Source organism: Ptychodera flava, chromosome 6 (assembly GCF_041260155.1).
Source record: "Ptychodera flava strain L36383 chromosome 6, AS_Pfla_20210202, whole genome shotgun sequence".
Lineage (NCBI taxonomy): Eukaryota > Metazoa > Hemichordata > Enteropneusta > Ptychoderidae > Ptychodera > Ptychodera flava.
In genome coordinates, this window is record NC_091933.1 from 25,060,983 (window position 1) to 25,085,936 (window position 24,954).

The following is a 24,954-nucleotide window of genomic DNA, read 5'->3' on the forward strand; positions in this document are numbered from 1 at the left end:
AGACCACGAAGTCAATGAGCAACATATAGCTGAAAGACTATTTTTCACATTGCGATTTTAAGCTCATTTTTATGAGAAAAGAGACATGTATATGTATATGGAGAAAAAGCAGAAGACATATTAATTTTGTAAATTGTTTGTTAAGTGACAATCATATATGCATCTCTTGAAATTTTGTGGTTATAAGGTATAACAGTAGTGTAAGAATAATGAGGTATGAATAAGTTAGTAAAGCTAAGTTGACAGTAATTAAGATTACAAAATTATACACTAAGCTGGGGAAATCTGATTGAAATAAATGTTGAAAAGTAGCAAAGTCATGGTCATCTTTTGTCTTATACCTTGTGTAAGTTCATGAACTTTACATAAATCTTGCTATAGATTTGTTGCTAATGGGCAATAACTGTGTTTCAGATCATTTGAGAGCAACCTATCCATGACAGGTATAAATTGTAATATACTTCTATTTAAAGGAGAGAAACTCCAGGTATGTAAGGGTAGCTCAAACCCCTAACTGGGACCGCCAACTGGGACTCCCAGTTGGCTTAAAATGCACTCTGGGACCGGTCCCAGTTCACTTCTGGGACCGGTCCCAGTTCACTTCTGGGACCGGTCCCAGTTCGCTTCTGGGACCGGTCCCAGTTCGCTTCTGGGACCGGTCCCAGTTCACTTCTGGGACCGGTCCCAGTTGGCCTCTGGGACCGGTCCCAGTTTGCTTCCAGGACCAGTCCCAGTTGGCTTCAAAATTAACTCTAGGACCACGGCCGCGGTCCTAGTTGGCCTCCAGGATCAGTTCCAGTACACTTCAGGGACACATCCAATTTGTAAACTGGGACCACTATGAAAAAACCCAGTTACTGGTACTTAATACTAACAATCTGTTAATGTTTTCATCTTTTACTCTGCCATAATCGTAGGTATACGCGACATTTAATAGAACCCAACTATTAAAGGCCAAAGTAATTTAATTCTTTGTTTTGTCTGTGTGCACATACTGGGGTTTTTTCTACTGCCAATGGTTTGAATAGGATTTTACTGAGCTTTCCTGTTTACAAAATTTCACATCTTGTGGTATAACTTATGATGATCACGATGAAAGGAAGTTTCTGATGATTTTTGTATAGACACTTATGTTGTTACATGGAAATAATCAAGAAAATATAAGGTGTGTTTTGATTTTCTTGTATGTGTTTTAGTACTGCCTTCCCGCTCATGTTTCGAAACATTTGAGTGGGCGCGCTAAACAAAGAATTTGATTACTTTGGCCTTACTGCGATGTACTCATTCTTAGAACTAGTAATTAGTCCTGTGCTATGGTGTGTGTTGAAATCTTACTGCACGGATCACGTTGATAGAGAGACTGTGTACTGAATCAGATGAAAAAGGAGATGAAAATACCTGTGCAAGACTAGCAATTAACTCATCAAGGCTTTCATTACATTAAAAACAGCAAGCAAAACCTTTAATGAAAACCCGCTGTGTTTTAATAGAATTGCAATTCACTTGCAGTATATGACTGATATCTTAATTTGGACCTAGTTATATTTCTGAACAGATAGACACAAATAGGAGAGGGGCAACCATTAGTGCATGCATGTGCTGTTACAGCAGAATCATTTCATTGTTATGCGAGGAAAAAATAGACATCAATGAGGTGATAATAGTCCCATTACATTTTAAGACAAAGGGTTTTGAATATACAAGTCAACAACATGCACTGCTTCAAAACTTCATTGACAGCTAGTAGCTATATGTAGTATATGCTGTCTCAGTGTTTTCTATTTCAGTCTGTATGTCTGTCATAGCTCTATGGAGCTACGAGTCCCAGAATTGAAATGAGACCTGACTGTCCTTGAATGAAACTGGAGATGTTAGCTTTCCCACACAAAAAACATACATAATTTTCACAACAGTACAGAGAATATGAATAAAACAAGTGCATACAATTGCTACAAAAGGCATATAGTGGGATGGGAAACTTCTTTCCCATTAATATTATGGTTTCGTCATTACAGCATGGAGGTACCTTACCGCCATGGTACAGTTCATTTGATACAAGTGTGTTTCCCCGCAATCATAATGGTCCCAGTTACGTCGAGCAAGTACGCTTCTGGGACTGGTCCCAGTTCGCTTCTGGGACCAGTCCTAGAGGCCAACTGGGACCGGTCCCAGTTCGCTTCTGGGACCGGTCCCAGAAGTGAACTGGGACCGGTCCCAGAAGTGAACTGGGACCGGTCCCAGAGTGCATTTTAAGCCAACTGGGAGTCCCAGTTGGCGGTCCCAGTTGGGGGTTTGAGCTACCCTTACATACCTCAATCTTCTCAAATAATTTTTTTTCCCTGTAATTTGCTGTGAGAACACATGGACAGATGCTCAGGACTCTATGCTGGTGCTACCTTGATAACTAACCTACAACTTGTAACGTTATTGTCTAACCTGTTCACCCCAATTTCCTGTAGACAGGTCCACACTCTCCATGATAACAATGGGTTTGGGCCATACCATTGTAGTGAAAGACTGTAACATGTGAGGTTGTGGATACTTAATCTCTGGAATGTCAAAGTCTGTATATTGACTCAAGGATGTTTACTTAACAAATGCCTAGGGACATCTCAAAAGTGAGAATCTAAACTATGAAATATGTTTTTTTAATGCTTTTGATGCCTAAAAGACCACAGAAATCTCTTATACTTCGAATCAGCCATCCTGCATATTTCTAACATTCATCAAAACCTCATTTCTGTTCAACAACTCATAAAACAGTCCACAATGCAGGATTGGTGTACATTCCAAAACTACATATATGAAAGACCCCTAAAATCAATTAGATAAAAAGGGGGGTTAGAAATTTCCCAAAACTATCTAACCGGCGCTCCGTTTGGCTCCATTTTTCGGAATTGGAACCTTGGAACCAGTCTATGTATCGGTATCAAATATCAACACAGTCTGTTCAGCAGTTTTGACTTTTGTCGTTTACGGAAATGGACGACATCAAACACAGGTTGAAACCACCTCTATATCACAACTTCCAGTTGTGATAATGAGAGATCAATGACCTCATTTGCAAACTGCCCTGTTGTATTACTACACCAGAAAGAAACTCAATATAGGTTTCTAAGTTAAAGACACAGGATTTGAAGACAGGAAAACATATTTGACATTTCTACATAATTATACAGCTACTCTTCCATAATTCCTATATCCCAAAATGACATTGAACTTACCAAGAGCGCCAACGGCACCGTTGGTTTCGACGGTGAAATTGCAGGGTGAGCCAACACATCCACTTTCCAATCCTGGGCCATAGGCCTTGACGTAGGTCAGTGGTGGTTCAGCCTCAGGAGAAATGTTGACTGTGAAGGGACTCTTCATCACATGTTCTTTTCCATAGGTGACGTTGATGATGTAACGACCCGGTTTAAGAGGGCGGTATTTCACTGTGTAGGTGCCATCTTTGTTGCTCACAATCTGGGCTGGCTCATTGATACCTCCTACATGGACCACACAAGTAAAAAAAACGAAAAAAAAAAACCCTTGCTTGTCTTCAGTAAAACAGTATCATACCAACCATCACCTCTTAGTCGCAGTATTTTCAAATCATACATGGTAAATGATTAATATATTTAGTAAGTAGCAACAAGTCAAGAAAATCAAGACACCAACATTTTAACTTTTGCAAGCTGTAGTTTCCCGCTTTGGTGCATGCTATTCGAAATGAGCAATGCTTGGTGACTGCAGCATAACTTTTTCTCCCAATAACGTTAATATTGACAATTGTATGCATGTGGTGAAGACAGCAATGTTTCAAGGAATGACAATGACATGTACATATAAACATCAGGACAATAATTATCACATTCAAACATTATTTTGAAACAGTAAATCGTTGGTCATGAGCACACTTGACTTTACAGTGGCTTTGAAATGAGCATGAACATGGATGAGTCAAAACCTAGCACAGCTTGAGGGGGGCTCTGTCGTCTCCATAATCCAGTACCTCTAATTGAGGCTGAGGGAGTGCTACTTCCTGATCCGCCGTCTCCATATATACACATCAGCTACTTCCTCCAGTTACAGAACTTATTGGTATATCATTTCTATGGCTAAAGGTGTTCTATTACCAATAATCTAATTTTACTACCTTACTTATAATTTTTCCTTGTTCCCCTACTTTTAATAAGCAATAGGCATTCAGCTTGCAAAGACTTGTTTTCCATCCTGTGACTACTCAGGTTAATATTTTATCAGAACATGGAAGAAATACACATGGGAGTAAACTCACGGCCAATTACATGGCAAAACTATTTAAATTGTTATGAATTACACTTTTTTAAATAAACAGGAAATTACGGTTTCAGGTTCACAATCACAGCCAGACTTTTCTACTTTCCCATGACCCTTGCCAAATGTGTCATTCATACATGTATCGAGTTGTAGAAGTTGAGTAGTTTGATCAGTGTTTGGGAAAAGGAGGGTGAGAAAACAGATTTTTGAAAGAAAATTAATGACAGTTTTCTATTGTGATTATGGCTTTTGTGATTTACAAGCTAAAAAGTAGAACAAATGTTTCTATACAGAGGTAAAAGAGGTGATTGAGAGAAAATCAAAAGTCAAAACATCAGATCTGTTTAAAGTCACGTCTTTGAATGTAAACAGTGAAAGTCACCATTATTTTAGTTTCATTTTGTCTGTGTTTTGAAATCAAAGTAGCTCCTTTCATCGTTCAGTTTTGAAGCATGCAACGCGTGGCAGACAGAACAAAACATGTAAACATGTAAACAGGTAAAAATTAGTTGTAGTTTTGGCAAGTAGTTTCAAAATCCATGCCGTTAATTGCAAAATTAGAAAAACTCGTCAAGCCAACAATCAATGGATGGCATAATGCAGAGGTACTGCAAAAAATCACACGATGTTGTCCTTTTGAGATTCAGGAATGTTATGAACTATTTGAATCACAGTATGAAATGTTTTGAGAAGTTAGCATGGTATTCCATTTGCTGTCAATCTACATGAATTATGTATGTGATAGCCACATGTTTATGGTTTTTTTTTGAGGGACTAGATGTTAGTTCTAGACTATGAGAGTTTGCTAGGCTAGCATGAGTCATACATGCACAACTCGAACCTGGGCACCCCTATACTGGTATTCTACATAAAATGGACTGGTCCCTGACCAGCCTGTCATTGGACCAGTCCATTTGATGAGGAGCCAAGGGATGTGAAGGTTGAAGTGAACACTGTAAAGAGCAGTCTACCTGGACCAATGATTTGTACTCTCAGCTCTGCTTCTCCGGCTTCTTTGGTGTGCACGTAGAAGATGGCATCCTCTCTGACACGAATACCCTTGGGCTGGATACCACGTCCGGTTACGTACGCTTTCTTGGGATTGAAAACTGAAGGAAGAAAAGATACAGACGTAGTGTTAACATCCCTCACGGAGACTTGATAATCTGATATTAAAATGTGATTCCCCAAAGTGTTGGTCACCTTTCATACAATCATGCATTTGCTCCATTGTTTCATAAAGTTGAACTATTGGGTGGATTTTCGCTCTACGAGTTGGCTTGCACATTAATGCAAAGGCATTCCTTACTTTGTACATTTTATGAACAAAACCTTAAATTACCCATTCGTCCCACCACACAGTATGAAAATTTCATGAGGTGTAAACAGTCACACAAAAAGACTGATCATATCGCGCCGCTTGCGTTCAGTACACCTTGCATGCTCTGGTACGTACATTATGAAATCGCGCCCTCGGCTCCCATCATGAAATTGCCATCGCTCATGCACCTTTTACGATATTTTTTACCACCTCATGCTGCAAAACTGACCTTACTAAACACCATAGGATCGCCATAACCAGGCCAAACAAATTTGCAATATCTGGTTTTATTTTACCTGGCACTACCCTGGCTCTGACTGGTGTGTTTCTGCGGCCATATGCTGGCAATGAGAAGACGCCATTTTGTCGCTCTGCAATAGCATATGTGCAATCTTTAGTACATCTAGACAGAAACCCATGTTACAAAGTGCCAATTTAGCTTTAAAGTTGCTTTGTCTGTTGCTGCCAGACTTCGTGGTTGGTTTTTTTATGACACTTTATACAACTTGCATTCAGGAAGTATATTTCCGTAATACAAGACAACAATGTAACACATGTTTGCATTATCGCTGCACTGTCAATGCATTTCAGTGAGCAAAGGCAGATACATCCTGTCATTGTTACGGATAACCTTTACATATGGCATATTTGTGTACTTGTGAACATGTGAGTTTTATTTCAAGATGACAGTTCCCTTCTCCAATAAATTTCCAACTGTAAAACGTAATGTATGGTTTTTCGTTACCTGGTACCATGTCCTCTTGTATCATCTCAAAGCTGTGATCCATTTCAGTGCTGTTCAGGTATTCTGGTACAGTAGATTTGTAATAATGAACATTGATCAACCCACCAAAAATCATCAGAATTTTTTTTATTCAATAAATAAACATAAACATTTCAAAATATATTACAATACTTTTCAAAACAATGGTGACGTCTTCTGAGTCACTACACTCAACAAATTACACCAAATCATCTAATTTCATTTTACCACTTGTGCGGCACTTTTACATACTCATCTCTCATGTTATGTTGCCACACTCAAAACAACTCTGACAGAATTCACAGGTCCATCAATCATGAAAGTTATTTGAGCTATACCGTAAGCCTCAGTGCTCACCCTCCACAGTCTGGTGAGCTTATCACTGTTTTTTTATTTACCTGCCATAGGCTCTGCAAAGGTTGGCTCACTGTAATCTCGCACAGATGGGACAATGTCTTCTTCTGGTATGGGGGAGTTAAAACAAAAAGCCAAATGAAAACTGTCAAAAATTGTACAAAAACCAGCTGGTCCTGGCTTATGTTAACTTATGACACCAGTATCTGTTGGTACTCATTTTATGATTGAGTCATTTGTACATGTGTCCTGTAAATGGTACTTTGCCCAGTAGTATCATGGTTTCTACTGATGCAGAACCGATATGATGCAGGAGGTGAACGCAAAGTTCAAGAAGTTTACCCGAAAGAATCACTGGGTATAGTACCAGTGTTATGCCAAAAATGACAGAGTCTGACACCATCAAACTTATAATGGCCAGTAGGCTGTAGACAAACCATAACACAGTTGATTCACACTTTCCTTAAAAGACTGATAGGTCTCACTGCCTTGGACTGAGAGGCTAGTCTGCACTAATTGCTCCTTTCTCACCAAGTCTCTAGCTTCCTAACATCTCAACAGTGCCTTCTTCCTTATTAGTAATGACTTAACATGTTTACAATAAACATGTAATAGATGCTGTTTCTGGCCACAACTCCTCAAGCCACACACCATATACCTAACAATCATTTACCTTGTACAAGAACGTCACTCTTCATGCCATCAATGCTTATGGTGTCTCCTTCAATAACTTTCCAATACTCTTCTTCTTCTGATTTCAGAACAAATTTGGATTTTAATATTGGTAGGGGGGCTCACCAGAATTTGGGGGATATGATATTTCTACCACCATCCTTGCACTCGATAAAAGTGGCAAGGAATCAATCCGTCACCTTGTTAGTTGACTGACTTCAATCTCACCAGTCTCCTGGATAGCTTCCAAAAATTAACGAACTACAACAATGTATACCATACACAGACATATTAGTGCTCACCAAGTTCATCAGTGTAAGCATTACCTGCTGAAATGTTCCGGGAAAATGACACTTTGAAGGTCCGCTTTTCCGTAAAATCAGTTTCATCCTCATCCTCTGTGATAAATGGCAAAATACAAAGCAAAAAAATTCACAACAGACCAAACTGCTTGGCAAAACTTGATGAAAAAAGTGAAATGGCTGATCTGTGTAAGGTAGTGCTGAAATGATGGAAGTGTCAGAGTATAATGCTGTTGTTTGTCTTCAGTCGTACAAGCTTCCACTGGAGACATCAAGATGAACTTCTCATATTTGAAGACACCTGACAATGCATGACCAGCCAAGAGTCTGGAAAATGCCAAACAATATCCTCCCCAGTGTCTGTGCAGTGTCTTGCCCAGTACCTCACCTGTACCAAGGTGATTTAAAACGTATCTTGAACTCACATTTTGCCTGATCAATCCACATGACCAAAGCTTCCACAGTTCCCAGTACCAGACAGGTGCCAGTGCTCATGACGAGAGTCCAAGGATCCCTGATTGTTGACCGAATTAGTAAGCAATGAGTATCATGCAGTACTATTAACTGTTAGTAAATTGATGCCAGCAATGACATACTGTTATGATACCCAATACAGAACATGAAACTGACACAGTTAGCTTGCAGTGAAAAGTATGGTTTATTGTATTGTTTTATGTCATGTTAATAAATACACATTGAAAGTGCAACACCAGAGGATAGATCAGAATCTATTGTGGAAGACACTTTGGTTCCACTTCCCACAATTTATTCTTTACCTGGCTCAGAGTATGTGAGGATTGTCCGTTCAATTATTGGTTCTCCTTGTGCCACTATGACCTCCTCTTGCACCTGACCAGCAGGGGTGGCACTTTTCCCAATTAAAGAGTGGAACGTTTCTTCCAGTTTGGTGATGCCCCTTTTCACGATGGTGACTGATTTGAATGAGTAAAGACACACAATATTACAATGTTTCAAGTCCTCTACGGTCTTATGCAAGGCATTAAACATTACCACTACACAGATTATGAAACGGTTACTGCAATATTTATGAAAATAAATGTATACAGTTGGACAGGTTTTTTATGTTCAATATCATCCATGTCCCCATGAAAATAAATTTCACAGAAATGCACGCAAAATTATCTACAAACGTTAGACTTAGCGAAGCTATAATGAATGTGACATTTTTTATGTACCCTTTGAACTCAGCTCACTGACAATATTGCAAGTGTACCTTTTGAAGATGTTCTGGCATTTACATCATTTGTCACTTCCGTCTCTTGTATATTCACAGTATCCTTTTCTAAGACAATTTCAGTAGGTTCATCCACCACTGTGACTGTAATATCCTCGGCTTGGTTCTCTCTACTATCTTTGTTCCGTGACATCATTGCATGAAACCTTTCTTCAATTGTCGTCAAACCTCTTTGCATGAAGGACACTGGTTTGAGTGACAAGACAGGGTTTAAGTATTACATTTCAAATGTACGAAAGTTATGATATGCGAACTACCGGTATTTAGCTGAGGAAAATGTTGAGGTATCACAGTAATCTAACAGTATGTGTGAACAAAATGACCAAATCAGCTTGATTCATAACAACAGGGACCTAGTAACAGGACGTCATCTTCTCATTGTACCATCTTGTTAATCTGTGAAAACGCATCCACCTCTTACCAGTCAACTATCAGAGTATTGGTTGACATTAGGCCATGAGTGCATTAGTATGTACCTTTTGAAGATGTCTCGTCAGAAACTTCAGATTCTTGAAAACTGATGCTGTCCTTCTCTACTGTGGTTTCTGAAGGTTCCGCTTCAATCAAAGTTTCTGTCTCCATAGCGACAGGCTCTTCAACCAGTGTAAATTCACCTTCTACAATGCTAACACTTTGCTCTGATATGCAAACACACAAAAATGTCACTCAGGATATAGATAATTCCACCTGACAACCATCGCAAAACCAACACCACATCCCAAAATCATGACTTGATACAACTTCTTCATCACCCTACAGGTGCTGTTGGTGTACCAAAAATACTCAAAACACCAAAACCAGCGTTCACCAAATGCTCTTTGTTAAGTGAAAACTATTCTCTGTTGTTGAAAACAAGAAGACAGAAACCCAGAGAAGTGGCACCTATATATCATGAGTGTTTCACTCCGTATCAAAAGCCTTCACCAAGCTCAGTATACCTGGCTGTATGTTGAGTTCAATTCCACTTTCAATCCTTGGCTCTTCAGAAACACTGATTACTTCCTCCTCTCCTTCTATTCCAGCTGTGTCTTTTGTCATCAGTGACTGGAACTTTTCACCAAACCTTGTGAAACCCCTCTTGACCACTGTCACTGATGCGGTGCATACAGAAAATAGATGTCACAGTGTTGTACAAGAGGTTCAGTCACACTGTCATGCTAAGACATGGCTGAGAAAAACTATATCAGAGAGTTGTCTTCAAGGTGATACATCAGTTAAGAAATGAGACTGAGCACTTGAAAAAATTGGGTCAGATCATGAATGGCACATGTTCTCTCAGAAGAGAATACATGTGTACCTACTACTTCCGTAGCCTTCTTGTCGAAACATCTAGAACACACTAAAAAACCCACCACCCATCTTCTTCAACAAAGTTCTTGACCAGTACCTGTTCTAGACGTTACAGTTGTAGTATTTACACTCTCTCCAGCTTCTGTCTCTTCAATATGAACATCAACATCATCCTTTTCCAAGACAGTGTCTGCAGGTTCTTCTACTGCAGTGATCTCCTCTACATGAGCCTCTTTCTTTCCTTTGTCCCGTGACATCATTATCTGAAACTTTCCTCCAATTGTTGTCAGACCTCTTTGCACAAAGGACACTGATGTGTGTGACAACAGAAAGTTTTGGTGTTACATTTCTTGTGAAAATGATTAAAGCATACCGGTACTCATACACTCATGGAAAGAGCTGTCCACAGAAGTGTATTTCAAAAATTCATTTCAAATCATATGCACAAAACAGGTGTTTAAAATAGTTGAACAGTTCCTTCATAGTCTGCAAATCATCCCCATCTTGAAAGTACATTATGATAACATTCTAAAGATCACTATGTACCTTTGGAAGATGTCTCATCAGAGACTTCAGATTCTTGTACACTGACACTGTCCTTTTCTACAATGCTTTCTGAAGGTTCTTCTTCAATCACAATCTCTGTTTCCAACATGTCAGGCTCTTCAACCATCACAATGTCACTCTCTACAATGGTGACACTTTGCTCTGATATGTGAAGAAATACAAGTATGTGGATGAAATCTTTTCAGCCAACCAGCACCATGACAACAAACAGCAGTGATTCACATTGATCACAGAGTAAGACATGTGACACACCTCTGAACAAATTCCAAACAAAGAACTGGAGCTCATCAGGGGATAGTACTATGTACAAAGACTGAAACCACCATGGGCAGGTGTATGTGCATTCCCTTCCCTCCACCTACAGGTGACAGTCAAAGTGTAACACTTTCCCATAACACCACTCTACAGCCACCAATTTAATCAAGCACAGTATACCTGGCTCTATGTTCACTTCAATTCCACTTTCAATTGTTGGCTGTACACTAAAACTGGCGACTTCTTCTTTGTCTTCCTCTTCAACAACTGTCACAGTCTCTTTTGTCATCATTGATTGAAACTTTTCTTTAAATTCAGTCAAACCTCTCTTAACCACTGTCACTGGTTTATAAAACACAGGATGAAGAAGTTTTTAATACACATCAGATCCACTTCATTCATTTCAACCACCAACCAGAAATGACACTCTAATGTCCACTCAAAACATTACCTCTTACCATCAAAACATTTAATACACCGAAGAGAGAATGCTGACATGTATACGAAATAAATCAAATAAAATAGCTGAAGGGCATCAGCAGCTACATTTCAGTTTCTAAAACAATCATTTACCATTCTTCAAACTTTTAAGAATGATTACTTCTAGTTTCTAGATTCTGATTATTCCTTATGAGTTATTTTCTGTATTAATAAACACAACACCAAACACCTCTTTTCCAACACCTATTATAGGAACAGCCACAAGACTAAAACAGGATTTTTTTTTGTAACCAATCCTATGTACCTGTTCTAGATGTAACATCACTGGCATTTGCATCATTGCTCACTTCTGTCTCTTGGACATCAACATCATCCTTTTCCAAGACAGTGTCTGCAGGTTCTTCTACTGCAGTGATCTCCTCTACATGATCCTCTTTCTTTCCTTTGTCCCGTGACATCATTATCTGAAACTTTCCTCCAAGTGTTGTCAGACCTCTTTGCACAAAGGACACTGATGTGTGTGACAATTAACAGAAAGTTTAAGTGTTACACTTCCTGTGAAAATGTTAGCAGCATACTTACACACCCTTGGAAAGAGGTGCCCACAAAATGAACCACAAATTTATTTCAATTTATATGCACACAACAAGTGTTTAAAATACGGTAGTTGAACAGTTCTGTTATTGTCAAATCATCTCCATCTTGGAAGTACACTATGATAACATTCTAAAGATCTCTATGTACCTTTAGAAGATGTCTCATCAGAGACTTCAGATTCTTGTACACTGACACTGTCCTTTTCTACAATGCTTTCTGAAGGTTCTTCTTCAATCACAATCTCTGTTTCCAACATGTCAGGCTCTTCAACCATCACAATGTCACTTTCTACAATGGTGACACTTTGCTCTGATATATGGACAAAGACCAGTAATCATCTTCAAAAACATATTCCATTAATTTATAACCAATTTATAGATACCCTTCTAGCCTACTGAACATCAGAACCACAAAAAAATCTGAACGAAAACATATTGTTAATGAAAAAAATACCAAAAATGACAGTGAAGCTCTCCTTATGTGACTATATATTAAAACAAAGTTGCTGGTGTGTTAGAAAGTTGTGTTAAATGATAGACACTTGACTGTAAAGTGACTGTGATTGTTTAAATTATTTTTCCCTGAACAATTGGTTTTGCCGGGCCAAAAAAAGTGACTTTGAAGTAACACCTGGAAAAACTGGTATTGTAATGGTCAAAATAAATTTCCTTCAGCTGTCCACACTTTCCTCCAGCTATCTCAGATATCAAATGATTCACCCACAGTGTGTGCAAGACATTGTGGATGCTTGCATGATTATTCAACTCAGCACTTTTTTGATAATGACTTGGTGTACGGTCTACCAGCAACACGTACGACCTTTAAAGTGGACAGAAGTTTTGCAGACAAAGAGAAGAAGTTTACAGAAGTAGTTTATCATTATTAGTCGCACATGGAAGTAATCTCAGACAGACTCCGATGGTTTCCTCAATACAAATAAATTGTACTGTCAGTAGCTGCACAATCTTGTGAAACAATGAATGCCTAGGGTTGTTTCCTTGTAAGAAAGACGTGCACTAAAGACGGTGAATACACAGCTTAGCGTTGTATACTATCCACGCAATGACAGAAGCAAGGCACAGTGGATCTCTGTGTGTGAAAGAACAAAACAACGGGTTTTGTATGCTGTGTGTCCCTCACACCTGGCATCATCCAACATTTTTACCTGGCTGTACATTTACTTCAATGCCACTTTCAAATCTTGGTTGTTCAGTCACATTGATAACTTCCTCTTCTGTTTGTGTTTTGGTGGTGCCTTTTGTTATTATCGACTGAAATCTTTCTCCAAATTTAGAGAAACCACTCTTTATCACAGTCACTGGCGTATTGAATGAAAAATAAAATATATCAAAATATGCTATATTTATGTCTTTTACATCATTATCTGCATCATGCATGGAGACCCTTTTGGTTCAAATAGATAATCATGCAATCATCTATTTTCTTTTAACCTTTCATTGTCATTGTAGAAATACACTGATCTTGAGAATGACATCGCTCCTCAAATTATATTTGATGTTTATTGTTTCATCACAGAATTTAAAATAAGTTTACATCATGCAATTTTAAATATCTTCCTCAGAAATAATTCATGCCTTGCATATTTGTTTATCACGACAAACTTTTCATCATTGTACATCAACATCGTGTCCATGTGATAATGTTCTGTAGGCAGCTTTGTACCTGGTGAAGATGGCGTATCTTGCGTTTCTAATTCTGGTACACTAAAATTCTCCTTTTCTATGTTGATTTCTACAGGTTCTTCTACGACTACGTCTGTTTCAAGAACATCAGACTCTTCGACCATGGCCATCTCACTCTCAATGGTGCTGACACTTGGCTCTGACATGTGAACAAACACAGGTCATCATATTCACAGACTGACGATGTATTTAATAACCACCACCGTACAAAACAAGATACATTGTGCATAATCTCTATCCAATCAAGTACTGTACATACTCTCAAGTCTGCAGGGGGGCTTCGGGGAGATATATGTAAGTATCAAACCAGTGCTCATCGAATGATGCATGTTAACATAAAGTAATTCTTAATCTATACAGAAGTTGTCAACTCTGGCATATGAAGCAGTACACTGATACTTATGGAAGAGTGTGCCTAAGTGTCAACATTGAATGCAGTGGCTTTGTACGAGTTGTATCCTCATGCCTCTTTAACTTGGAATTTCACAGGGTCAACAGTTTACCTGCATGTATATTCACTTCAATTCCACTTTCAATCCTTGGTTCTTCAACTACAGTGATTACTTCCTTCTTGTCCTCTATCTCAGCTGTGTCTTTTGTCATCAGTGACTGGAACTTCTCACCAAACCTTGTGAAACCCCTCTTGACCATAGTCACTGGTTTATAACATGAACACATAAGGGAAAGAAAGCCGTGGTTTCAACTTTCAATATTTCGCTAAATTCCAACCTAAACCACCATGAAACAATGTTCTCCTCAAAGGCAATTCCTCTGTGACTTCATTTTTAATACTTGAAAAAATAACTATTATTTGAACAATAATATATGACCAAACAAGTCCCTAGCTATACATATTTGGATGGTAATCATACAACAGCATAGAGGTCAAAAACAGAGGGAACATGATAGAAAACATCCATTCCTAATAAAGTGACATTTCATGTTCAACGCTACCACCAACAACCAAAGAGTGTTCCACCACATATCTGGTCACATTGTGGAGGCTTTCCTACTGAACATAAATGTACCTGTTGTGAATGTCTCCTCGCTGGCATTGACATCGAGTGTGTTTTCTGTCTCCTGTACATTAATAGTAGCCTTTTCCAGGACAATTTCAGGAGGTTCTTCTACCACAGCTATCTCCTCTACTTGATCATCGTTACTCTTTTTATCCCTTGACATCATTATCTGAAACTTTCCTCCAATTGTTGTCAAACCTCTTTTCACAAAGGAGACTAGTTTGTTTTGAACAGAAAATTGGAGAATTACTTTTACTTTTGCTTAAATATTAAGATAACACATACTTCACAAATCATCCTGTCTTCAAGTGAAAAAAATGGAATCATTTTTGAATTAATGAACAGTACTTGCCGAACCAATACTAATGCTCAAACAAAACATTGCCATTATGATTGTTAAATAAATTTGAAAAAAATCTTCGCCCAATGTTAAAATCATCACCTGATAAATACCAAAACGTGACCACCATAATGGAAACAATACCAATATACATATACCTCTTGAGGATGTTCCATCAGTGATTTCACCGTCTTCAACACTGATTGTCTCTTCTTTTTCTACAATCATACCTGATGGGACCTCTTCAATCACCGTGTCTGTTTCCAAGACATCGGTCTCTTCGACCACTGCAGTGTCACTTTCCACAGTGACGACACTTTGTTCTGATACATGAATAGATGCCAGTCATCATAAAGTGGTTACAATGTTTCTACAAGCCATCACCATGCAAACCAACAAAATTATAATTCACACTTGATTTATTACGAGGCAAAGTCCCACTGTCTCCTCGAGTCCATGGTCATCTACTATGTACTACTATGTATACCAAACCAGACCAACCATTACCACACAAACCAAAAGAAATTGACCAAATTCAAACTTGATGTTACCAGACATGCTCTGAATGGTGCCATGGTAAACAGCTATGCGTACTTCATCAGTGTTGGAAAATGTCTTGTGTTCAGGTGAATGAACTTTTCACAAAATCAGTGAATAATAATAAAAGAAGTACTGGACTGATGAGTATGTATGCGTATTTACGATCAATACACTTGGTATTCATGATTTTATAAACTTGTTCTTGTTTACACTGAATATTGTTGGCAGGAGCAGTTTACCTGGTTGTAAATCCACTTCAATTGCACTTTCAATGCTTGGCTGTTCAGTGACAGTGATCAATTCCTCTTGTTCCCGTATTTCCGATGTGTCTTTTTTCATCATCGATTGGAACTTTTCTCCAAACTTAGTGAAACCCCTCTTTACGATTGTCACTTTTTTAATAAAATTAACACGAAAGAGAAATACAAAGCCATGTTTTTAAAAAATCCCTCAGAATTTCATTCAAACCACTTGCACTTCCAACACTATAATTTTTTGCGTAAAGGCAACAAACCTACAAAACTATGCCCTCCTGTCTTTTCTTGCATAAATATCCATTAGCATTGGCACTCCGTGGAATTGAATTTGTTTTATAAAGTATAAATCCAAATAGCCTTTCCTGATTGCAGTTATCTTGTTACTCAAACACAACCACATGGTTACAAATAGCATATCATTCAATATCCCAATCACATTAAAGGGACTTTCCTTGGAATGAACATCTACCTGTTTTGGAAGTTCTTTCATTTTCATTTACATCAGTTGCAATTTCTGCTTCTTGAATATTTGCTGCATCAGTTTCCAAGACAATGTCAGCAGGTTCTTCTGCTGTGCTCTCCTGAGTTTGATCCTGTACGCTGCCTTTGTCCCTTGAAATCATCGAACTGAACCTTCCTCCAATGGAGGTTAAACCTCTTTTAACAAAGGAGACTGGCAAGTTTGACAGAAACAATGAGACCACATTTCAATTACGTCTGCATATTCCATTAAATACCACAACGAAATCAAGATTTCAAAGTATTTCTCATAACAAGGTGAACAAACTGAGAGTCCGTAATACTTTCATGTTTATGAATGAGATATACAAAAACAAACAGAATGACTGCAAAAATAGTTCCATAATTAATCACCAAAAATTTACCAAAAATCCACAACATCATGTCGACTGATCTATGAAAAGACCCCCAAACATTTGATGAGACAAAATCATATACCTCTTGTTGATGTCATTTCACTTGGACTTTCACCATCTTCAACTACCTTCACATCAACATTGAAATCATCCTTGTCAACAACGTTTACTGATGGTTCCTCTTCTATCACCATGCCTGCTTCAAACACAGCAGGCTCTTCAACCGTGGCAAAGTCACTTTCTATAACCATGGTGACACTTTGCTCTGATGCATGGACAAAAAACCAATTATAATATTACAGAACTGGATTCTGATTTTGTACCAACCATCACCACAACAGTGACCAGTGAGCTGATGCTTTGCTCATGAAAACACAACACAGTCATCCACAATAAACTGTGAATCTCTTATTCTCAGTTGAGTACAGCCATTGGTATCCTTGAAGGCTGAGTGACAATTATCCATACAGCAAATTATAAAGTGAAAAACCAGATGTTTCATAGTCAGTGCAAATATGAAAGTCTGCAGTTTTTGTGTCCTTAAAAGACTTAAAGCCATTTCTTGTTTCTTAGTCTCTCTAAAAATACTGCCAGTGTATGTGTACGTGTCAATCATATATGTTTACATCTGTGATATGCAACCATCAGTTACCTGGTTGTAAGTTAACGTCAACATCACTTTCAATTCTGGGCTCTTCATGTTTGCTGAGGACTTCTTCTTGTTCGACCACCGTGTCTTTTGTCATTATTGACTGAAACTTTTCTCCAAATTTCGTGAAACCTCTCCTGAGTACAGTAACTAGTTTATTAAACACAGAACCAAAGGTTGAAGAATTCAGAAACAACTTTATCCTAAAAACCTCACTTGCAATAACAATTATCTTTTTTTTGAGCTTCTGATTTTGAAAACTAGATCAAGCTCCATATGGAGCAAATGAGTGAAACATGCTGTTGGGTAAGAAAGATGAAGCTATTGTTCAATTAATCATCGATAGTTACTAGGGGATCATCATCCTTTGAACTGAGACAAAGATACGCATCATTCGTTGGATGCAAATACACTTTTGAATTTGATGTATAAAGTAAGTTTCCTTCACCAAAAAATACCAAACATTAAGCACTATTTCTTCACAGGCATATACCTGTTTTTGATGACTTGTCATCTACAATCTCTCTGTCTTCTGTCTCTTGGTCATCAACATCATCCTTTTCCAAGACAGTGTCTGCAGGTTCTTCTACTGCAGTGATCTCCTCTACATGATCCTCTTTCTTTCCTTTGTCCCGTGACATCATTATCTGAAACTTTCCTCCAAGTGTTGTCAAACCTCTTTGCACGAAGGATTCTGCTTTCATTGCAAAAGATACAGCAAACCTTTACAAACAGTCTGAATCACATTTTGTCACACATCATTTGAGGCAAGTGTCTGTCAAGCAGTTTTCCTGTTCATATTTGTACAGGTTGTGCTGGGAATGTGATGATGTGAAAATGTGAGGTTCATCGAGTAGTTTGAATCATCTACTATCGCTCATTTCAGAGGAAAAGAGAGTGAACGCAGATCATGTTTGATCATAAAAGCAACCGACAGTATAAGAAGACATTGACAGAGAAGATTCCAGCAAGGATGAAGAAGATCCATGAAAAGCTTGGATACAAAAAGATTCAGGAATGAGAAACAAGCTGAGACCTGTATCTTTTGACAACATTGTTCTGTCATGGTCTTCAAAATATTATGTTAGAATGAAAGATAACAGAAAGTCATGGTCAAAGAGGCATCAGAAGTTTGTATATACCGGTACCTGTAAGTGTGTGCTGATCGTCTTAACAAACTTGTGCAACGTGTGCTGCTCATTTGCATGAATGTGTCCAACCACGAGCGGCATGACTGTACCAAAATTGACACCCAACCCTATACCTTTTGAATGATCAGCAGTTTCTTTGACTTCGGAGTCGTCTATACCAACAGCATCTGTTTCTACAATAATTTCAGTGGATGGTCGTTCTAATACTATCTCCTCCGTGACAGTGGTGGTTGTGTTGTCTATATGGACAAGGACAGATAGCAACATTTTAAAGTTGCTCTAAATTTCAAAATCAGAAAACAGGATAGAGTAGCAGGCCTGACGTGATTTTTCATCAGAATGAACATCACATTTTAGTTATCCTACAATGCTGAACCTACAGAGTATATTCATAGTTTGGTTATACCAGGGTGTTATTCAGTTACTAATCAACTGACAATATCACATGAGTACTGACGGTGGTAGTAGAGAAGAGATCACTGATCGTATCGACATATAAACTTTGCATTTTGTCATGAAACAGCCCTAAACAAAGTTACCTCAGTTGACATCGAAGTGTGTGAGGCTGTGTACACCAAACATACCTTCGACCAACAACACAACCGATATTGGTTTACCTTGTTGCAAAGTCGTTTCTGCTTCACTTTCAATTCTGTGTTCTCTCTCCACAGTGACGATCTCCTCTTGTTGGTCCTGTTCAGAGCTCTTTAGCCTCCCAAAAAAGGTATTAAACCTTTGTCCAAGTTTGTTGAAACCTGTTCTCACAGTGGTGACTGTAGAGTTGAGTATTACAAACGTAAGACTTTGTAGAAGATAAAATGCGCAATTGCATACTTAAAATATTTCAAAGTCTGCAAAAACCTAAGTTGATGATGCTGCTTTATTCACAGGGCTTTACATTACACATATTGTCCATAAAAAGATATACCGGTACAACCAGCTATCCTGTTCTGAGGGAAAAATGCAATGAAGAGCAGAGGTACTATAATTTCATTAAGGGTGACATTTACCTGGCTGTAAATTCAACGCTACAGAACTATGAATCCTTGGTTCTTTAGTCTCTGTGAAAACTTCGTCTTCATCGTCCTGTTCACTGACACTCGCGTGCCTGTGAGAAATTTCTCCCTCATCCTTTGATGAGACCAGGACAGTAACTGTTTTATTAGAATAGAAGATCGGGAGAGTCGGGTTACTTCTGAAGGTGACATAACAATATGCTGCCATTGAGGTGTACATGTATCTCTTGCTGTATTGTAGCAACCGTTTGCACTGCCAGTAAGAGTACCCAGTAGAAGACCACACACCCCACATTGTGTAGATTGCAACATCTCACTGAGCAAATCTGAATATTCATTTTTATTTCTGTTTCTAAGAGGTTGAAATACTCCCAAACAATTATCTTCATCACAGACTTTCACTTACATAAGCGGAGAAAAGAAAAGAAATGAAATCTCTGTAATGATAAAACACTCTTTTTTTTACTGATTTTCACACTTCTATACTGATTTTTGTTTCTGAAAGGAGATGATGTACCGTCTGACTGTCTGCCCTACCTGGTGGGAAATCTGTCACACTTGTATGACGTTCGACAATTTGGTCATCAGTATTTGTGATGGTCAGTTGCTCCCGCTCGCCTGCCACACCATGTTCCACAGAAGAGACATCCATATGGAGCACTGGCATAGATTCACTTCTTTCCACAAGAGCATACTCTGGTTGTTAAATTGATACATTGAATACATGACTGAAAGGTACATGTACATTTTTAATAAAATTGTTACAACTAATTGTACATTGAAGGTACTTGTAACCAATACTGTATGAAGTTGTTTCCACTTCCTGACCTATTCACTACATATACACTCACTTGTGTCAGATGTCAGGTTTAAATTTGTCATGTGTGTGTGCTTTGATATCTACCCCAGTACTTATTTCGATGAGTGTATGAGAACAATTCTCAAAATTACGGTGATATCATGTACATTTGTCATCTTTCGGCTCAACAGCTGTTGTCAGATCAGAGTGAGATATCTTGATTGGAATCCAGGAACAAAATACAAGGAGACAGTACCACAGATAGAAGAGTGACAAAAGGTATTAAGTTTCTGGCATGGACACCGACACGAAAACAGACAGGACACTTCAATTGAAAAAAGTAATTTACCTGTTGGAATCAGCACCTTTTTAGAGGTTTCAATAACCGATTGTTGCACCCTTGTTGACCGATCCGTTTCAGAGACCGAAACAGTTGACTCAAATGGTATCTTGACGTCTTTCTCTATGACAGTGACTGACGACTGTTGTGGAATAGACACTTCTTTCTCAATGACTTTGAATCTGAACACTACTGGTTCGCCGGCATCTTTCTCTATCACTGTGAGATGTGATTGCTCCGGAATGGAGACTTCTTTTTGAACAACTGTGATGACGGATTCAATAGGTATGGTGACATCAATTTCCCTGAGGTAGACGGGCGACAGTTGGGGACTTGAGATTTCTCTTTCAACAACGGTCACTGAGGATTCTAAAGGCAGCCTCAAGTCTTTTTCAACAACTGTGACGGATGTCTGATCTGGTGAGGTTGCATCTCTCTCAAAGTATGCAACTGACGATTCTCCACGTTTTGTGTGTCTGCGTTTGACAGATGTGTAGCTGGCTGATTGAGCATTAGATAAAGAACTTCTGGTGCTGGAAATCGCAGACCCTCCCTCGACAGCGAAATCCCCCTCAGACTTTTTGGCCATTCTGGCGGTCCCCTGGTTTTGCCAGGTGAAAGAAACGGACTCTCTTGGACTGGTTACATCTTGCTCGATTATAGTGACAGATCTTTGTTCTGGAATGTGGATAATCTTTTCAATTACGGTGACAGTAGACTCCACTGGTATTGTTTCCTCTTTCTCTATCGGAGTGATGTTTGCTTCTAATGGCACTGTTATGGTTGACTCTAACGGTATTGTTTTTTCTGTCACTGTGACAGTAGACTCCAATGGTATAGTGACATCATTTTCTGTCAATAAGGGAGCCGACTCCACTTCTTCTGTTACAACTTTCTCTAAAATTGTAGATTCCACTTGTATTGTGACATCTTTCTCTATGAATGTGGTATCTGACTCGCCATATTCTGTTACAACTTTCTCTACCACATCCATGGTTGGTTCTGCCAGTGATGTAGGATCTTTCTCTGTGACTATTTCAGCTGGCTCCACTTCTGAATCTACGACGTCTTCCTCCACAAATGTTACAGAAGATTGAGTTGGTATTGTAACATCTTTCACTATGAATGAATCAACAGACTCAACAGGTACTGCTACATCTTTTTCTATTACTGATATAGAAGACTCGACGGGCACCGTGACATTCTTCTCAATGACCGTGACAGTCGACTCCCCTTGCTCTTCGACCCCATCCTCGATGACTGAAGTGGTTTCAGTAAGTATTGTGTAATCTTTCTCTATTACTGTGACTGTTGACTGTGCAGATTCTGCCACATCGTCCTCTACCACAGTGACAATTGAATCCACTGGTGTTGTGACATCTCTCTCTGTGACTGTGACGGAAGACTCATCAGGTACTGTGACATCTTTTGTAATTACTGTGACAGAGGACTCTGCAGGTACTGTGACATTTTGCTCTATGACTGTGACAGTTGATTCATTCTTTTCTGTGACATCACTGTCAATGACTGTAGTGAACTCAGTAAGTGTTGTGGTATCTTTCTCAATCACTGCGACAGATGAATCTGCTGGTATGGTAACATCTCTCTCTGTGACTGTCACTGAAGATTCAACAGGCATTGTAACTTCTTTTTCTATAACTGTAAAAGAAGACTGCACAGGCATTGTGATATCTTTCTCAATGACAGTGATGGTTGACTCCACCGGTGAAGTTTCATCTTTCTCTATGACCGTGACTGATGACTCCACCGACTCTGTAACGTACGTCTTCATTATTGATTCTTGTACATTAGTGGAGATTTCTTTTTCAATCAATGTAACAGATGTCTCTGTTGGTAGAGTGATTACCTTCTCGATTACTGTGGTTGAAGAATCCACAGGCTCAATGACATCAATGTGCTCAGTCAGTATTGTATTATCTTTCTCAATCACTGTGACAGTAGAATCCGCTGGGAGGGTAACATCTCTCTCTACGAGTGTGACTGAAGATTCAACAGGCATTGTATCTTCTTTTTCTATAACTGTAAAAGAAGACTGCACAGGCATTGTGACATCTTTCTCAATGACAGTGATGGTTGACGCCGCCGGTGAAATTATATCTTTCTTGATGACTGTGACTGTTGACTCCTCCACTGACTCTACATCTGTCTTCATTGACTCTTGTACGTTTGTTGATTCCACCGGTACGGTAACATCCCTCTCTATGACCATGACTGAAGATTCAACAGGCATTGTGATATCTTTCTCAATGACTGTGACTGTTGACTCCACTGATTCTGTGGCATCTGTCTTCATTATTGTTTCCTGTGATTCAGCTGTGACTTCGGTTTCCATCAATGTGACTGAGGTCTCTACTGGTAGAGAGATCACCTTCTCGATTACTGTGGTTGAAGGCTCGGCAGGTGTGCTGACATCCTTCTCAAACACTGTAAACGATGTCTGCTTTGAGGAGTTGGCACTCTCCTCAAACTTAGTGAATGTTGACTCTTCATGTCTAGAAACACTCCGTTTGACTGATGTATGTGTCGACGATTCCGTTCTGGAGAAGCTGCTTTTTGTGCTTGAGAAGGCAGACGCTTCTTGGATGGTGTACCCTTCCTTGGACGTGGAGAAACCTGACCTTTGAACTGTGTCAAATTTTGGCGCAGGGATCTCAGCAGTTATTGTGTGTGGCACAGTGGTGTCTGCACTGGTGATTATCACATCTTGTTCTTCGTGTTGCATGATGCCATGCCTGGATGAACTGAATGTAGACGACTGCGTTGTCATGGAGCTGCTTGTTTTCATGCTTCTTGTCACTGATCCCTGATGTACAGATATGTCTTGGCTGCTCCAGGTTTTTCTCGACGTATGTGGAATTAAAGTGGTGACGGTAGTACCATCTTTGTCTATAATTGTGATGCTCTTCTCTCCTTTTAGCTCATCATCATTCTCCGGGACAGTGATGACTGACTGTTGTGGCGTAGGCTCATCGTCATCATCCACTTCTTGCACTGAGGAATATTCTGTTGTCATGACAATTTACACGACATGTTTTGTAATATTGGCCACAGTATGAAAGAGTACTCTGACTCCCAGAGTAATTAGCAACAAAGTTGCATTGTACCCACTCCATAATCTACTGTGATACTTCCTGTAGTGTGTGCCTGAGCATGACCAATCCACTGTAGGTTTAAGTAAATGTAATCCCCATGATGAACCAATAACCCTTGTTACTATACAAGTGTTCTGCAATCATAGCTGTTACACCATGTATATAATGTGACATTAATAAGCCACACAGAGACAAATTTTTTCCATGTGCCCAATGTATGACTAAAAAACAAAAACTGGGTGCAAGTGAGGATTAGTAGACATTAGCCCTTAGACACAACCAAGAATGGTTTCCTGGAAGTCTCTATTTCCTCTGATGATATACACTACCCCTTTCTCTACCCCTATTAGCTCCCTATGTTACTGGTGATAAATGTGACATGCCATCTGTGTCCACTTATTATCACTTTTGCCCAGAACTGCAAGCCAAATTGCGAGAGAGTGAACTTATTATCCTGGTTTAAGTCATGTTAGTTCTACCAAATTCACTCATGGTGATAACAAAACAATCAATTATTCATGTGACTGAATTCCCTATAAAGACCAACCTAACCATTACAATTGGTCATTGCTCATGAAAGTTGTTTGTTCAGTTAGATTCATGATGTGAAATGCCCCACCACATAATGTCTTCAATTATAAAGTGCTCACATCCTCAAACTGAAAATTAATATTTTACCTTGATGTGATCTGAACTGCCGTTCACTCTGTACCCTTTGCACTTGTGTTTCTGTAGTTCCTTTTGTGGAAAACATACGTCTGCGGTCTTCGATAAGTGATGAGGTCTTCCTGCGCTCTGCTCGAAATAATCACCCAACCGCATCACATATAGAACCAACATGATGTACTGGACACCGTCTATCCCGATTTCAAATCCCATTAGGAAAATCTTGCTGTTAGTATACAATGGTTCTTTATTGTCTCATTGGAAAATTCCCCGTTAGTTTAAGATGGTATTTAATGTTGCTGCTATGCACAAGATGTGCTAGCTGCAGCTAGGGTGCAACCCTCTGCTTCCAGGTTTCACTGGAACTGCATGTACCTGTGCAAAA

General features: G+C 39.0%; 2 protein-coding genes across 22 annotated transcripts in view; both read right to left on the reverse strand.

The window, feature by feature from the left end:
- LOC139135296 (filamin-C-like) overlaps positions 1-24,954 on the reverse strand; it is a 150,517-nt gene that overhangs the window by 55,949 nt on the left and 69,614 nt on the right. For 8 of the 21 annotated variants that reach the window (XM_070702636.1, XM_070702632.1, XM_070702635.1 and 5 more), the window contains 2 exons: positions 5,256-5,393; positions 3,225-3,491 (listed from right to left, as the gene is read on the reverse strand). In XM_070702636.1, the coding sequence (XP_070558737.1) occupies positions 3,225-3,491; positions 5,256-5,393 (405 nt within the window). Of the gene's footprint in view, positions 1-3,224; positions 3,492-5,255; positions 5,394-5,901; positions 5,977-6,350; positions 6,414-6,766; positions 6,830-7,395; positions 7,474-7,720; positions 7,793-8,472; positions 8,629-8,930; positions 9,138-9,427; positions 9,590-9,889; positions 10,043-10,338; positions 10,552-10,787; positions 10,950-11,243; positions 11,406-11,808; positions 12,016-12,248; positions 12,411-13,266; positions 13,420-13,784; positions 13,944-14,307; positions 14,461-14,832; positions 15,040-15,321; positions 15,487-15,942; positions 16,096-16,429; positions 16,634-16,917; positions 17,119-24,954 lie in introns of those variants that run through there. The other 13 variants (XM_070702625.1, XM_070702624.1, XM_070702618.1 and 10 more) reach the window with 8 other exon arrangements.
- Positions 17,456-24,519, reverse strand: LOC139135300 (titin homolog). Its single transcript, XM_070702638.1, has 7 exons — positions 20,800-24,519; positions 20,189-20,347; positions 19,646-19,789; positions 19,253-19,408; positions 18,749-18,874; positions 17,978-18,178; positions 17,456-17,634 (listed from the first exon to the last, which is right to left on the reverse strand). Exons 1-7 carry the CDS (start codon positions 23,822-23,824, stop codon positions 17,480-17,482), a joined length of 3,966 nt encoding a protein of 1,321 aa, XP_070558739.1. The 5' UTR covers positions 23,825-24,519; the 3' UTR covers positions 17,456-17,479.

Bases quoted from the DNA above. Each gene is read 5' to 3' on its own strand.
- LOC139135300 (XM_070702638.1), bottom strand. From the start codon at position 23,824: ATGACAACAGAATATTCCTCAGTGCAAGAAGTGGATGATGACGATGAG. The intron at 20,348-20,799 runs GTAAATTACTTT...TTTAACAACCAG, and splicing joins AAAGGTGCTGATTCCAACAG to AGTATGCTCTTGTGGAAAGA. The intron at 18,179-18,748 runs GTATAGGGTTGG...CAATGAAAGCAG, and splicing joins AACTGCTGATCATTCAAAAG to AATCCTTCGTGCAAAGAGGT.